The sequence below is a fragment of the Coturnix japonica genome, chromosome 4 (assembly GCF_001577835.2).
Source record: "Coturnix japonica isolate 7356 chromosome 4, Coturnix japonica 2.1, whole genome shotgun sequence".
NCBI lineage: Eukaryota > Metazoa > Chordata > Aves > Galliformes > Phasianidae > Coturnix > Coturnix japonica.
In genome coordinates, this window is record NC_029519.1 from 3,664,461 (window position 1) to 3,681,074 (window position 16,614).

At 44.4% G+C, this 16,614-nt stretch overlaps 1 protein-coding gene across 1 annotated transcript in view; it reads right to left on the minus strand.

Moving 5' to 3' along the window:
• Positions 1–3,883: 3,883 nt before the first annotated feature.
• Positions 3,884–16,614, minus strand: part of GPC4 (glypican 4) — a 64,176-nt gene continuing 51,445 nt past the window's right edge. The window contains exons 5-9 of the mRNA XM_015860354.1: positions 10,560–10,690; positions 10,244–10,390; positions 9,694–9,830; positions 7,238–7,413; positions 3,884–6,932 (exon numbers count right to left, since the gene is read on the minus strand). Of these exons, the coding sequence (XP_015715840.1) occupies positions 6,724–6,932; positions 7,238–7,413; positions 9,694–9,830; positions 10,244–10,390; positions 10,560–10,690 (800 nt within the window). The 3' untranslated portion in view covers positions 3,884–6,723. The remainder of the gene's footprint in view (positions 6,933–7,237; positions 7,414–9,693; positions 9,831–10,243; positions 10,391–10,559; positions 10,691–16,614) is intronic.

Genomic DNA, 16,614 nt, shown 5'->3' on the forward strand with positions numbered 1-16,614 from the left:
AAGCCTCAGTCCTGCAATCATCTGGAGGATGCCACAAGTAGGAGTGATGCTGGGGTGGTCACCAAAGGCCCAGCAGAGCTGTCTGTAGTGTATACATTACCATTTAGCTAGGAAGCCAAATGTCAGAGTTATTCAGCATGAAATACACAGGGAATAAAACACACCTAATTTGTTTGGCTAATTATTTTCAGACAACGAGGCTCTGGAAGACCTCTGTCAAAGACAACAGCGTCTTTGTAATCTGTCCCCTCTCGGCCCTTGGCTGCCTGTGGGGAGCTGCTCTCCTGCATACACACTGCTCCCCAACCACCCCTGCTCAAACCCCCAAATCCCACTACTCTGTGGCAACAAATACTTATTTGATAACAAAGTCTAACGTTTCTGAAGGCACAAACATCCCAACATCCTCATAACGAATAAATAGCAGTTTTGTATTTTAAATCTTCTCCAAATGTGGGCATTCTTGTTTTTCTTCCCCATGGAAACAGCAAAAGAAACAAAGCCAGAAACGAAGCCAAACGTCACCTTCGCCCCAGCCATGCAGGCACCGCTGCCTCCCAGCACTCAGTGCCTCCCAGCACTCAGTGCCTCCTCTCATTCCCTGACACGTTTTACCTGGAACGTCCTCAAAAGAAAGCATGGAAAATCCGGAGCCAGCAACAAACTCATTTAGGACTGCTTCAGTAGGAGACGGTCCTATTGGAGGAGGTGCTTTTTGCTTTATTACACGAACCCACTTGTGCACCAGAGCACAAAACTCCTTACCTGCAACCAGGGTAGGGTAAGCAGTCACCCCAAACTTAGTGGGGTGGTTTGAAGACAAATGCACTCAGAAATGCCTCCAAAGCCCAGCCATAAAGGCACAGATGGTTGTGGGATTGCCCGTTCCAGCTCTGATACATACTCGCTCCATCATGGGGCTTTAAATGAAGGCACAGAAAGGAAAATAAGAAAAAAGGAGAAAAAAAAGGCAACTAACGAACAAAACAAATAGAAAACCAGCTTCTTTGTTAAATCAGAACAGTTTTTCTACTGAAACAGCACCGTTAATACATCTCTATGACCTTGCCTAGATAAAAGTCCCTGGAAATGCAGATGCAGCTCCTGTTAACATCACTGAAAAGCCTCCTGTAGACTTCACAGCCCTCAGACACACTTCTTGCACAGAGCAGCGAACGTGTGTGGCACTGTTCCCCACGTGTGTTGGGGAAACGGCTGAGCATGTACAACAATTAGCTTTATAAATGTAAGGCTTCAGCTATTGTCTTAGTGGCCTGTCCCTGGGGATCCTTGGCCTTACTGGATTATTGATGATGCTAAATGGGGTTTTCAGCAAAGCTGTTCTGAAGTCTTGCAAATGCCGGAACAGCATTTCAACCCATTAAACTTAACAGACAAAACAATTTCTTCTAAAAATAATCACCGGTTCTTCCCACTAGGAGGAAGAAAAAACGAAGCCTGGCCAATTTCTGATGTGCCAAGTTGCAGGCAGGTCTCATTTTACAGCTTGACTTGTAAAGCTCAGAGAAAAATTCAGATGATGGAAGCAGCTATGGACACGGATGGTAGGTGAAGAGCGGCCACCCTACACAATGGGGCTGTGAGCAATGCGGGCAGCAGCATTCCACACCGCTAATCCTGAATTTCCCTGCTCCAAGGAAAAGATGGGATGTCTTAACTCCCGCTAACATCCTCACCATTATGTTGATGCAAATACAGTCACGAGGCAATTAGCAGCCCAGCCAAGGGCCAGGCATTGTGGGGCTGACAATAGCTCCTCGGGCCATTTAGAGGAGGAACAAATACCCTCAACCTTCTCAGAGATTTTAAGTCTCATTAGTATAAATCAGTAACCCAATTAATGAGGGTTTTAGCATATTGATTTGCATCAGATTACGGGAATTAATGGCACACATAGCAGGAGACAGCGCAGCAGGGCATGAAGATGAACGACGATGCAAAGCAAGGTATGCAGAGCGCTGATTTCAAACGAGCCTCCTTTCAGAGCAAAACTCTCCTATCATCTCGCTCATCCTTTACTGGAGATCCAGCACTGATGCAGGGGTACAACCCCAGGGTCCTCTCCATCCTTAGCCCTGAGCTGCTTTAACCACGGTGGGCATTGCTGGACCAAAACCTCAAGCAGATTTGTCGGCTGATTGCTGCCCTTCCCAACAGCGCAGCCCGTCCTGAGCTTCCAAGGGAAACTGGCTTATGAACAGTGCAACAAGAACAGGTTTTGAGAGCTGCTTTGGGAAGAATACAAAAGCTCTTTGTTTTAACAGGTACAGAGCTCTATGGTTAGGAGTTAAAAGGAGACGTGTTGTGGCAGAAGTGACAAAAACAAGAGGATCCTCGGCAAAGAACTGTGGGAAAAACCAGCCAAGTAAACACAGAAACAAGAGACAAGGTGAATGATAGTGGGCTGGAGGGATCCCAAAGGGGATGTGGGAATCAAGGCAGAGCAAGTTCCAGAAATGCAGCACCCAGAGGGAGGAAGATGGGGGAGGGGGAGCAAGGCAGCACTGGAATGCACTGCCAGCAGCCTCTGCATGGGGTCACATGCAGGGTCTAAATGTGCATTTGTTACCTGGTAATTCTGCACCACCTGCTAGGTATGGCTAACATCTCCTCCCAGGCCCCATCTCGGCAGGCTGCCCAAACCACGGCTGCCAAAGGGGAAGGTCCCTTTCAGAGGAGAGGGACAAAGAGAATGCCTTCCCCTTCTCTCCAGGCAGGCAGCCCCTCCTTGCTCCAACAGTTATAAAAGGGCTCTCAATCCATGTAATCCATTAGATACAAATTACAGCAATTTAAGCACACTTGACCCAGAATTACAGCTAGCCCGTAAAGAGCTGTGTCTTCCCAAGCAATTTACACTGCTACATGCCCTCAGACAAGCCACAGCAGAGGATTAAAAATATATAACAACAAAAAAGAAACTAGCAAACAAAAAATCCCCCACCCAAACACAGCAGCAAAACAAAAGCAAAATAAAGTGGTGCTTGGAACACTGTTATCATGAACTGTTAGTACTGAGGCTGGATTATGTTCAGGTGGTCCAAGAAACACTCCACTATTACACAATCATTGGTCAACATATATCTTGCAGATAGGGATCACCTTAAATCATTAAATCATTGCCGTGTGAAAGAAAATGCCACTAAGGAATGCAGCACAACTGCTCAGGACAGGGAGACAGCAGCACCAAGGCTAGGGGCACTGGTAAGGACAGCATGGGACAGGGCTGACCCAGAGGCATTCGCCCTTGGTCACAAATCCCACCTTGTGGTGCGATCCTCACCAACCAGGAGTGAGACTGCAAAAAGAAGACACCATTTGTTTTCTTCTCATGGGAGACGGATGTTCAGGCTTGCAGCAGCAATGATGCCCTCCAGCTCCCGCTGGCATCATCCCTCGCTGCTCAGCATCCCCGAGATGCTCCTGTGTTGGCAGGACTTGCCCATCTGCTGCTCCCAGGATAGGGATGTGCCAGCAAGTGGGCATTCCACAGGTGAGAAATGCTGAGGTTGGTGCTAGAAAGCAAAGACAGTGAGCCAAGGCAGCAGAAATGACATGAGGTCAGGCACAGAGCGTGCATCACCACTTTCACAGCAGGGAGGTAGGAAGGAAGAGGGTGTCAGCAGCGCTGGTAGGGTGACAAACAGGGCCAAAGGTAGGACACACTACATTAAAAGCATCCAAAGAAATTGAAGGTTTTGTTTTTTTACATGCTTTGCTCTGAAGTGCCTGATACCAGATGTTAGTGTGAGCAAGGAGCCAGCACTGAGGAAGAGGTCTTGCATTCACCTAAAGCAACAAGAGGGCGGCAAGGGAAAGTTCAGCACCATCAGGATTCGGAAATAATCAAAATTACAGCAGCTCCTCTCACTGGATTCTTTATTCCAACTCTGGAAGTACACCATCTTCTCTTTTGAAGCCCACTAGTACTTCATTCATTTCAATAATTAATTTATGCATGGGAATTGTTCTTTAAAGCACGGCCATAATGGCAATGGCTACGTGGAAACAAGAAACACTGGAAGGAATGGAGCAGATGCCTTCCGGCCAGCCAGCAGCCTGCCTCAGTCCCACCCGTATGGTTTAGTTTACAGGCTCATGTCAGAGAGCCGATTTCACACACAAACCCAAAATAAAAGCAGGAACACAACTTTTGATCATCCTACATTGATGTTTACTCTTGTTTCGTGTAGCCCCAGGTGACAAATCTGTCCTTGATGTAGCAGAGGATGGTTGCGCTGCTAACAGCATCAGCTGGACACGTTTAAAACACACCTCAGGTCTTTGCATTGTCCACTTTTACCACGCTAGCGAATGATAATTAGTAAGCAATTAGATGTAAAACGATAAATGTAAGGTCAGAAACGTTCTTCTTTACGTTCTTTAAGCAGGAGAATTTACAAGCGAGGTTCTGACAGATGAACACTTATGCCAAAAAACTGAGATCTTGGAAAAGTCAGCCACTCTGAACACAAGGCCTTTTGTTCCACCATTCGCTGAGCTCTGAAGAAGTTTAATTTATATATATATTTTTTTCTTCCTTTAACTTTGCCGGCCTGCCAGCTGGGTATAAGCCAGAAGGGTTATCCAGTCAGACCTTAGCGTGGTATATTTACAATGGTAGTGCATCTAAGGTTTGTTTATTTCAGGGTTAAAATTCAAATGGCTAGAGCCATTTAAATAATTAAAGGGCAATCAGAAAAAAATGCCATGAAACCAAACAAATCAGTAAAAGTCATGGAAACCATCAGCAATATTTAATTCAGAAATTCTCTTTGTTAGGGAACTTTAGCTGAAAGAAAACAGCTGGATGTAGTTCAACCCTCTAAATTAAAAACAATCTAACAAGGTCTATAGGGATAACTCTTTCAGCTACATATTGGAGACCAGATTCACTTCTACCATGTAAATGTAATAGCACTCAAAGCTAGAAAGGAAATTCCTCAGAACTGAGGTAGTTTCTAAGTATCAGCACATTTTCCAATTCCTCGCAAGGCAACTCAGCTATTTACAATCCATTTTTTCCCACACATAAATTTATAACTTTTTCAGGTTTATGCTTCCGTGATTTATTTTCTAAAGAAAAATAGCCAGAATATCCCTACCCCACTAACATCATGTTTTAATAAATAACGGGCTACTTCTAGCAAAATTAAGCCTCCAGGATTGTTTCCACCGGCCAAGAATACTTCATCTTTATAGCTTTGCAGAAATTTGGTGTGAAAATAAAGTTGAATATAACGCTGACCCTGAGCTAACAAGTAATTAATGCTTCAATATAAAAATAGAAAATTATCCTTACAACACAAGGCTGGAATACAGAAAACCTTCTCTCTCTCCGGATTGAGTTCCTGGCTGGATCCCAACACCCAGCCAGACCTAAAGGCCATACCTAAAGCAGGAGACATGCAGAGTAATTCTCAGTCTTCTTGAAGACTAATTTTTACCCCCTCTAAACTCCTTAAATTCTTCCTTTTTTTCCTTCCCTTAAAAACACACGTTTCTTTCATTACTGAATCGCTGTTCACCACTATGCTGTTCCAACCACAAAATGCACAGATAGAGAGAAGGGCATCTCAGGCAGTGCTGGAAAGCTTTGCTCGCTCAGTGCCTGGGCACCAAAAAGGGGCACTTTCAGCCCAGCCAGCTCCTGCCCCCATCCGTCTGCAGTATTGCAGCTCTGCCTGGCTGGTCCTTCCCTTCTGCACCCAACCCAAGCTGCAAAAACAAAACCAGCAGCCTCTCTTTGCTTCGCCCTCAGCAAAGTACTCCTAAAATAATAATAACGATAATTAATCCAGCGCTCATCTAACAGATTTGCAGTCAAGATACAGGTTGGCGTTTGGGTCTGTGACACGACAAGTTGCTTCCAACTGAACAAGTTTAATGCCTTATTCCCATGGGGGATGCATGTTGGGAACTGACCTACACGAGTTACAGCTAATTGCAAAGGTCCAGGGAAAGACACGATAACTCTTCTTAGCATCCATGAATCTGGAATTCTCCGCAGTCTCTTCCATTTTAACCAAACATGCCATAAAGAAAGCACAACCTGCTCCTGGCATTACCACCAAAGTGGGCAAAAGGGGCATTTGGCACACTGACCAGCTCCGCCTTCATCTTCTCTTTCAGCACATCAGAAAGACAAATCACTTCCACTTCTTTCCAGATAAGGCAACTAAACATAAGGCAGATAAATGGGAAGTTAACTACATGAAACACGTTTTCTGCTCATTTGGTAATTATTTTTTCCCCACAAGATAACATGATAAATAAAACCTGCTTCTGTACAGATATTCCTCGTTTCAGAAACACATACTTGTCACATGCCAAGAGAGGACCGTGGGTTTCTTCTTCTCGTAAGAAATGTGATAAAATAAAATAAAATTAAAAAAAAAAAATAAAGAAAAGTGATAAAGACGAATGCAGAGCTAACTACAGGCTTGTATATACATGTTTGTTATCCACCTCTATCATGGACTCTTGGTGAACGGGACAGACAGAAAGGCCCCATTCCTGTTAATCCCAGAATAGCAAGGGAAAAAAATACCAGTATCTTAAAACCAGTGGCAACATAGTAAAAACTGTACACTGTTGTCCATTAACTTAAAAAGCAAAGTCACTAGATGGTATAAAAGTGAAAGCAGGTGCCTTCTAACTTTGATAATAAAAGTCTTTTTTTTTTCTCCCTATGCTGCACAATTATCTCCATTGTCTTTGCACGGCCAAGACCAAAATGCTAAGGAACAAGGCTGCTTGTGATAAACCGCCTCTGGGAGCGGCAGAAGTGTTCACTTTTTTATCACTCTTGTTGGAGTTGCCAGTAACTTCAGTCGCGTTGAACTCGAACTCCGTGGAGCACTGCTGGAACTCACAGCCGCTGCCGCTCTCCTCCCCGCTGCTCTCTTCACCTGCAGGAAAGAGACACGCTGCAGCCCTCTGCCTTCTGCAGCTCAGTGCTGTGCTTGCAAATGGCAGAGGTGAGAGAGAGAGGAAGAAGATGACAAACACACAGATACTTCCACAATGCTCCTGGTATAAGGAGACTGCTGACGCCTTGCAGTATGCAGCACTTTGGCACTGATGAGCCCCCTCTCAGAGATGTCATTCCCCACCCTCCTTGCTAACATGGCTACAGATAGCTGACACTTAACCAGCTACCCGGTGTGTTACCATGAATTCCAGTAAAAAAAAAGGCAAACGACAGCAAACGTACTGACGTCAATGAAGTCAACATCGTTCCCATTGTAGGCATTCTTCAGCTTGTTGGTCATCACCCTCAGAACCATGATTTGCCGACGAATCACCATGTCTGGCTTGGTAATATCAACTTCCACCTCTGGGTTGTTCACTTGACTTGCTAAGCCGTTTCCAGTCACCGCAAAGTCGTACCTATAAGGAAACCACTCTGGCCGTTACTGGAGCTGCCCTCAGTGGGTACCACACCAAGGGGTGAGAGTGGGGAAATTCAGTGATGCCACCCCCCGTTCCTAGCTCTGGTGATTTCCTGAGCCTAATGCTTTCTTCCCACACATTAGCCCTCGCAAAGCACCTCCCCAGCTCTTTACCCTCCTTGCAGCCTTTGGAAGCATGGAAAATCATGCAGCGTTTTCACATAACCTGTGCCCCTGTGATTGGAAAGCTAAGGGAAAGAATTTTATCCCCAGTCCAAAAAACAACAATAACAACAACAATAACAAAAAAAAACTATAAAGGAAGATTGGAGGTTTATAACAATAATAGCTTGCAACAGCATAAATCAGCTTGCTGCAGGCAACACAGCAAAGAAGACATTGAGCTGCCCTGATGTCCAGTTAGATGACGCTTCTGGGAAAACAACCTTTGGGGTCATAGCTACACCCAAGAAACCTATGGGAACTGTGGGAGGCAAGAGACATTCTGGCTTTGCATAATGCGCCTTTGCAATCAAGCTGCGGTATTAGAGACGTACTTCTTACCACACAGACATGAGATGTAATTTCTCTAATAACCCCAGCAGGAAAAACATCTGTGATTCTGAAAATGAGATAACATAACCCAGCTCATGGAAGCAGACAACAGCCATCCTGCTCTGCCTGAGGAGCTGTGCATGCTCAGGTCTGCACTGCTGTGCACCTCAACGAAGACAATCTGCTGGCTTAAATGAAAGGCTGAGCAACAAAACCCACCAGAATATGTCTCCTGGAACAGGAATTTGCAGTACTGTCCCTACAGAGCAACAGAACTTGACATCTTTTATCTTACAGATCACAGATATAACACTTTTCTTTCTTCTGATCCCAGTGACCGGGCAGTGAGATGTAAGCATATATCTAAAGGGCTTGCTCAAACCCTAAATTTTTAAGGGTTTATTTTTACTATTTGTTATCAATAATACATGTTGCTAAGAGATTAAGAGACCAAAGTGTGGATGAACACTTCTAGCTGCTTGGAGTTATAGCGATAAGAGGAACAGTGAAACCTAATCCACTAAAATGGCAGTCAGCAGGGGCCAGCATCCCCCAAGGTCCCCCCATTCCTCCTTGCTTAGCTCTGCAAAGTCTCCATCTCCCCATCTTGCAGGTGCCAGACCTCACGTGCAGCAGGGACATCTGCTATGAAAACCTCTGCAAAAGCTGCTGGTGAACAAGACCTCAGGAGAGATAGAGTCATTTCTTTTGACAGAGTCCCAAATCATTATCCTAGCTGAGCAATGCAGAGTTCCAGACACACATGAAATGGTGAAAAATGAATGCAGTGTGGCTCAGTCCTGTGCCTCAAAAATATCAGGAGCAAAAACTATAAAAGCGAAGAAAAACTACTGGAACACTCTGCACTTTTTTTTTTTTTTAAATGGAACATCTTGGATTTTGCTTATTTCTTCAGTAAGCAAACAAGGAAAAAAAATGTCTATTTCCAAAATAGAAGTTACACAGTTACATAAACCATATGATAGAAATCCTTCAGCTTACCCATGTGTTGGTAATTTCTTCCTTAGAAGAATGGAAAAAAAGTTTTGTAACTATTTTTCCATACAAAGTGTGCATGAAAACCATTGGTCCCCTTGTGCCACTGTCCTCAACAAGCACAGAAGTTGATCTCTCAGCAGTCTCCATCTCTTTGGCCCAGCAAGAAACCCAGCAAAAGCTGCTGGTAAGCATCATGTGAGAAGCACAGACTGGAAATATGGAGGCAACAATGCAGGAGAAGTATCCCCAGTCTTTTGGCCAAGGTTTTCTACATATCACTTTCCTAAATCTCCAAGTAGTCAGGAAGACATCTAGGTGCAGAGAGATGCTGCATCTGGATATATCTGAAAACAGACCTCCACACAGGGCTTAAACAACCCTTTAGTTCTGCTTTAGTGAAGCACTGAAACAGGCTGCCCAGAGAGGTGGTGGATACCACATCCCTGGAAACATTTGAGGTCAGGCTGGACCAGACTCTGAGCAGCTTGACTGAGCTGCAGGCATCCCTTTTCAGTGCAAAAGAGTTGGACTAGATGGCCTTTAAAGGTCCCTTCCAACACAAATGATTCTATGATTCATTAAAGTTCCCTTGCCTACAAGAAGGGCAAATGGAGCAGCCTATGTGAAAGCCCCTAAGAGTAGAGGGCTCAAAGTGCTGGGCTGGCCCATGGGGATGGCTGGGGTGGGAGGAGAGTGTTCACCCAGCACAGCCACAACTCCAAACCTGCTCTTGGCGCTCCCATTCCAGCACTCGTTCTCGTTGCCCGTGCCCACAGATATCTTTTCATCACTGCAAATATTGCCAGGGAGAGATGACCAGAATTTTTTGGCTTGCTTCAGCTTTTCTTTCACATCAGTAACCTATTAAAAAAAAAAGAAGAAAAAAAGAAATGCAGGACACAGTCCAGAATACCAAAGACTCATTAGAAGTGAAGCTGGAAAGGTATTTTTATCACAACAGACGTGCACAGGCCAGCTCGTTAGGCTGCGTGTAAAGCTGCATCGTTTTGATGGTTGATTTACTTTTTTAATACAAAATTAAACACCGCTCTTCAAACACATATTACTCATAAGCGAAGCCTTTAAAACAGGCACTTTCTGACACACGAGCATTGAGGTAATTCACATGCAGAGCCACAGGCAGACTACACCCCTTGGAGAGTTGAAGACAGCCAAGGAGTATTAAAAAACCCTATAAATTACCAGTGGAAAAAGCACACTGCTCAACATGGGGGAGCAGCACCTGAGTGGTACCAGCAGGATGGGGCACTCACCAGCCTGTCCAAGCTCGTGCCTGCAGCTGTGGTTGGCCGCTCTTCAGGGTTGTAGGGTCTGAAGCGAGCACTGAAACCACCCTCGGAGACGGAGCGAGCGGTTCGGCCTTGTGCAAGTGTTTTTGGCTGGCCACATCCCTGGAAAACCTGGGCAAGGGAAAAAAATGAGTTGAGAAAATGGGAGCTCACCCCTCGATGTAATAAATAGCTCTCTCTATGCTTGAAAAGGCATTAAGGAAAAAAAAAACAAGTCAACTAGAATAGGGGAACGTAAGAGACTAGATAAATAAAGCCTGTGCACCCGTTGTCTGTTTACCTTCTGAGACACTTGCATGCTGTTCTCCTGCATATTCATGATTGCATCTGAAATTTTCACATCAATGGGGTCCATGACTGACTCAATATTAAAAGGCCCCTCCAGCCTCTCTGCTACCAGCAGCATCGAACCTAACACAGAGAGAGAAGCAAAGGTTTTTAATAGAGCTGTCTCAAAGATAACACTCACCAACATCCCCCCCGCCCCCCGACACCTGCAAAAGGCATCATGGTGATGGTATTTGGAACTCCACTCTACACAGTGAGAACAAGACACTGAGGCAAGATGCAGCGGTGACCTGGTCAGTGAGGACCATAGAGGTGCTACTGCAGTGTCACTTCTGACCAGCACACATCTCTCCAGGAAACATTCTGTTGCATTCCCAGAGGTTGGAACATCACCAGGCAGCTTGTCGGCGCTTCCCAGTCTGCCAGCACCCGGCCATGGGCTCATAGACATCAAAAGCAGCACTAAATGAGGGACAGCCTTTGCAGTCTGCCAGAAGGCAGTCTGTAATCAGCTACTCCCATTAGAACAAGCATTACTAAAACCCTCCTCTCCATACTCCATACTTATTTATTAAAGGTTTCCTTGTGTCATTTGTTTTCAGAGACTGCTTTCAGCGCTGAGTGAGAGAAAGGCACCAGAGTCTGTGAGCTAGTCTGGAAGATGACACTAACACAGGAGGGCCCAAGAGCACCAACACTGCAGCCTTGCCCTTACAAAAAGCTTCAGACTTTGCTGTGCCTGGAGAAGATGACAGATGACTGCACAGTCTGGCCTTACACGGACAATTTGCACAAGGAAGACAGCAGGAGAGCAGGGTAAATGCTTGGCACATGACTACTAAAGGGGCTATGGAAAAGTCCCTCAGCCAACACTAGCTCAGTCTTCCTGTGCTGGCACTCACATATTCATCAAAAACATCATTAAACAGAGGAGCTACTGAGCTTCCATTACTTCCTCTGGGAAATTAGTGTTGAAGATTTCAACCTGCACTGCTTTCAAGCCTTCTCCGAGTCACCCTTTAAATGGCAGCTCCAGGCACACATCTCATGCTAAGCACTCATCTTTTCTTGCCCGTTGCATTGTTTTCTCTGCACTCTTTCCATTCCCAAAGCACTGTTCTCTCCTCTCCCGCATCACTTCATGCTGCTATGCCACAAACTCCTAATTTTGCCCGTTGCATTGAATACTTTGAATTCCCCCCGCTGTGACGCAAAGGCCGGCGCAATAGCCTGGAGGAAGCCCTCTCCCAAGGAGCTCCTCCCTCCTCCCGAAGATACACCTGTTCTCCTCCATTAAGGAGAAACGGGTGTTTCGCATTCAGTCTATTAATTTCTCTTGAAAAGGGTTTCTTGTAACATTCATTCTCCTCCTAAGTGCAGAAAACTTCTACTTTGCTTATCAGTTCAAGTCCTATAAAGCATGAAACACTTTACTAATAGTGCTGCCTTAGAGTCTAATTCCTTTTAAATAAAAAGCCACCACCCTAAAAGATTGTAAATATATACAATTGAGCTACTTCCATACTTGTAAAATGTAAAACATCTATATGTCCCAAAAACTTAACACCAAGAACACCACACAAGTTGCAGAAGCATTCCTAGCCTAGAAATGCAGTCTGTAATGACAACTCAGTGTATTATAGATCAGCTGGGCATTAATTAAGGATTGATCAGCGGATCAAGGCAACCTAAAAATTGAAGAGATGCAGCATCAGAGAAACCTGTGGTGCCATCCAAGGGATGTTTAAGGACAAAACCCACAAGGAGCTCAGCACCCAGGAAACACCCTCACCCTGCAGATGGACACAACTGCCATTAATGCTGGAGCACGGCTGGAATCCAGCCGTCAGTGACTACAAATAGGTCTGAACTAAATGCATTTTTTCTTTTCCTTTTTTTTTTTTTTTTTTAAAAAGAAGGTAATAACAAACAAAACAAAGAATCTTAGACTGCATTGTGGTGGGCTCCAATAAAGTGATGCTTCAAATCTCTGAGTAATGACCGCTAGCATGAATATACCATTGTGCCAGGGGGGATGAAAAATGCTTTTGATGTGCTACCAAATGGAGACTTTTGTAAACAAGTGGAGCACAACTTAAATGTGTTCATCATTGTCAAAGCGTTTGGGGTTTTTCACGCTCACAAAGAACATCCCATCACAGTTAGGAGGAAGCTGCTCATTTCGAATAAAAATATTATGAATGGGCGGATAATAAAAACACACAAAAATGCATAGTTTTAAAAGAAGAAAATCATTCCATTTTGTAACTACTTAATTCTCCGAGCGGCCAGGAAAGGCCGCAGATCAATAAAGTGTTTGTGAAAGACTGAAAGGAAACATAAACCCCGATTCTTCTGGCTGTTTGGCGTCTTTGTAAACTTTGAGCCGGGCAGGCCATACACAAGACCATGGGAATGTAGAGCGAATTGGGCCCTTTGTTACCGATGGTGCCATGGCGTTACATGTATCACAGAGAAGGAATGCAGCCTCTGCTTTGACTGCCGATATAGAAAATGCATTCGGCCTCCAGCAGAGCTGCCAAAGCTGCCTATAAAAGATAAGGAAAGTAATAATTGCCTCTGGAGAATATGCTCGACTGTAGCTCTTCACGAGCAGTGATCGATATTGACAAGGAGCACTAAATGAAATAAACGTTCATTAAAAAGAAAATAAAAGGAGGGGAGAAGGGGACTCCACCCAGCCCTCCGTTTTGATTCAGGGGCCATCCTGCAAACTCCTACCTCCCACCAGGAGCTGGCTGGTGTCCCCACCAGCAGGCAGAGCCAGCGGTGGATTCCCTCTGGCAGCCACATTTGACATTAATAAGGTTGGCTGGGATTCAAGATAACATTAGCATCGTGGCACTCTGAGAGGGGAGGCAAGTTGCACTACAACCCTAAATAAAGCCTAGGTGCAACTTGTCTCCCCAGAGGACTTTCCCCTCCTCAGTCCTCCCCAGCTCTAGCTCAAATTAATTGACATTTATAAGGCAGGGCAAGGTGGCTCAACAAGTTTGATCCACTTCACAAAAAAAAGTCTGGCAGAGTGAAAAACGTACCCTGGTCACCTATTACAAACACACAGTGTGACAAAGAGTGTCCCTCCTCACTGCGCTGGGGAGATGGAAGTGGATTTGGTGGGGGGAGGAACAACAAAAACACCACACCGTACAGCTCCATGCCTTAAAGACCCTTTTCCTCCTGCATACATTTGTCCTTGCTACTGGCATTGAGACAATCCTTGGCGACAAAGCACCTCGCTCTCATGAAGGAAAGCAATTCTTTCGCATTGTGCCACAAATAATCAGAAACCCACATCTTCAGCCTCACTGTCTGACTTGAAGAACAAAAGGCAGTCCTCAGCCTTAACCCCAAGATCTGATTTAAAAGGGGAGGGAAGGAGGGGGAAGACCTTGACCATTCATTAACAACAATCATTATTTTTAAAAGGGAAAAATTCTTTGCGCACAAAGTAGTACTCCAGATATGTATATGGAGTCTGAGTTCTACATCTTTGAGCGGAGTAAATCTCTGTGGGGAAAAAAGAAAAACGATGAAAAGGCACTGGAGATTAACACCGCTCATTCAGGAAAGCCTTACACACACCCCCCACCGCAAAGCTTGTTTGAAACAAAGTATACCCCTGTCTAATTGGTGTGCAATTGTGCTGAGAATGGGTGGCGAAATAATTTAAAGACAGTTAAATGAGAGAAAAAAAGAGTACAATTCGGCCGTTATTTCATACTTCAAATGGTACTTTGCAGAAGGAAGGCAGGAAGAAGGCGTTGTCTTGAAAAACCTACAGAGCTTTAAGTAACTTTACATAGGTGACTTTCACACAGGACCACTAACTCTACAGAGCACTGTCCATCTGGGTCAAAACAGGCAGGGGAAAAAGAGAGAGGAAAGGGTTACTGAAGAAAAGGAAAGGCAAAGATAAGAACCAGTGCTACGCCATACTCTAGTGAGAAATAATCCTATCAATTAGGTGCTTTTTTAAAGAACAAAAACAGAAACACAAACACAAATAAACGCAGATGCCTATTCTACACTCCCATATAACTCTGCATGTACTTCCAGTATTTATTACAAGTTTTCCCCATTCAACTATCTTTATTTTACTAGTTTAAAAATCTACTTTTGACACGTCATAAATAACTTGGTATTTAAGCCCAAAATGTAAAACAGCAGAGCCCACGCAACTGGGTTGCTGTGCTTTTTTCCTTTTGAACTTTTAAAAACATACACAAAGGACGTTTGTCGCACGTTTCCCCCTCAAACACGAGATCTATTTAAGTTCATTTGCCTCAAGAGTCAAATTGAGATGGAAAAAAAAAAGCCTGCAATGTAACCAGCACCTCTTCGGTTATTAAACTGGCCATAGAAAGAGCAGCTCCAGTTTCCAGTATCTGTACTCCACCGCAAGAATCAGCCCAGAGTGCAAAGAAAGCAGCAAATACTGCCAGTAAATGTAACAAAGCCTAAGACTGTACTTAAGTAATGAGTGGCCAAGAAGCCCTTTAGGGAGGAAGCACTACAAGAAGTTTTGCTTCCATCCTGGAATCGTATTTATTTTGTCGTGTTTAATAATCTTAATTACTGTATGCAGTCCCTGATCAGTCTCATGTGACAGGGCTCACTGGCTCCCCCCAAGTTTAGTTTTTAGTTGCATACCACCTACAGCAATTAGCTGCTTGTGCTTTTGTCTGTTTTCTGGCATTATGCCCTTCCCTTTCATGGGATTCCTCTTTTCTACTTGGACTAGATGTTTGCAAGTCTCCTGGCTTTGAGCTGTTCCAGCAACAATTGTAGCTGAAATACTTAATATTCTCATGAGAAAGAGGGCTGGGAGGAATGGGGGGGAGGGGGTGTCAGCCTCCCAGAGAATGACTTGGAAACCCAATTTAGTGTCACATTTAACTCCCCATATGGAATATACAGGCAAAAAAATACACCTTCTGAAAATAATACCCTGCACACAAGTAAGTTGGCACAGGCAGCTAAGTGAAAAGCCAATGTACAAAACATGAGAAAACAAATTCTATGATTTGAATACAGCCTGATTTGCCAATTATCAGCAACTGCCCCCTCCTTTTTTTTTTTTAATCTCACAGCTTAAAGAAAGGGAAAACTTTTCTTTCTAACAGCTCCTTTTTCCAACAGCAGGATTGGAAGAGCACTGCAGCCTCGTCAGTAGCTGCAGGAACTTCACATGTGCACTTCAGCACACATAACTGGAGTGAAGAGACTGCTCCCAAAGGATGCTCTTCCACAGATAAACCAAGATCCTTGAAAAGAATCAAATATAAACACTAAAAATTACCTACTGCCTGTACCCCTAAAACATGATGTGCCACAAATTCTGCTGTCCTCACCCAAGGTAGAACTTAACATTTCAGTCTATTCACATATCTGACTTGTCAGTCTATTGCACATACCAAATAATACCATTTATAGACGTGGAAGAGAGATAAACAGGAGGAAGACGATGGCAAAAGTACTTGCAGAGCATCACTTACAGCCTATCAACATTTCTAAAGGACGGTGGCTGAGTGCCAAATGGGCTGTTTAGAAATGGATTTAGACATATGTTCCATTCAAATTTTTAATGTAAAATACAGGCCTACAGCTTTTCCCAAAGCTCACCACGGCTGATGGAGCCTCCTGGACTGCACTGCAAGAAAACTGGCTTTAAGAAGGACAGCTGTATGGTGACAGAAACATGCAAGGAGTCATATGGAAAAAGCAGCCTGTACATACATTAGAGAGAAACCAGGAAAGGATATGAGAGCTTTATGATGGAAATCCTTGGAAGCAGAGGGAAAAGACCAGGGTCTGAGCCAGCAAGGGAAAGCATTTGGATGCAGCAGCAGATCCAAGGGCAGTATTGGTCAAAATGGCTTAAGAGGCAGCAAGTCTCCACACTAAACTGGGACTCTTTTTCCTTGTTTCTTAGAGGTCTTAATCTAGCTCGGCCTCCAGGCTTTTGGACATTGTGATGAATCAAGACAGAGGAGGTATAGTACATGCAAAATATCTTCTTGCTA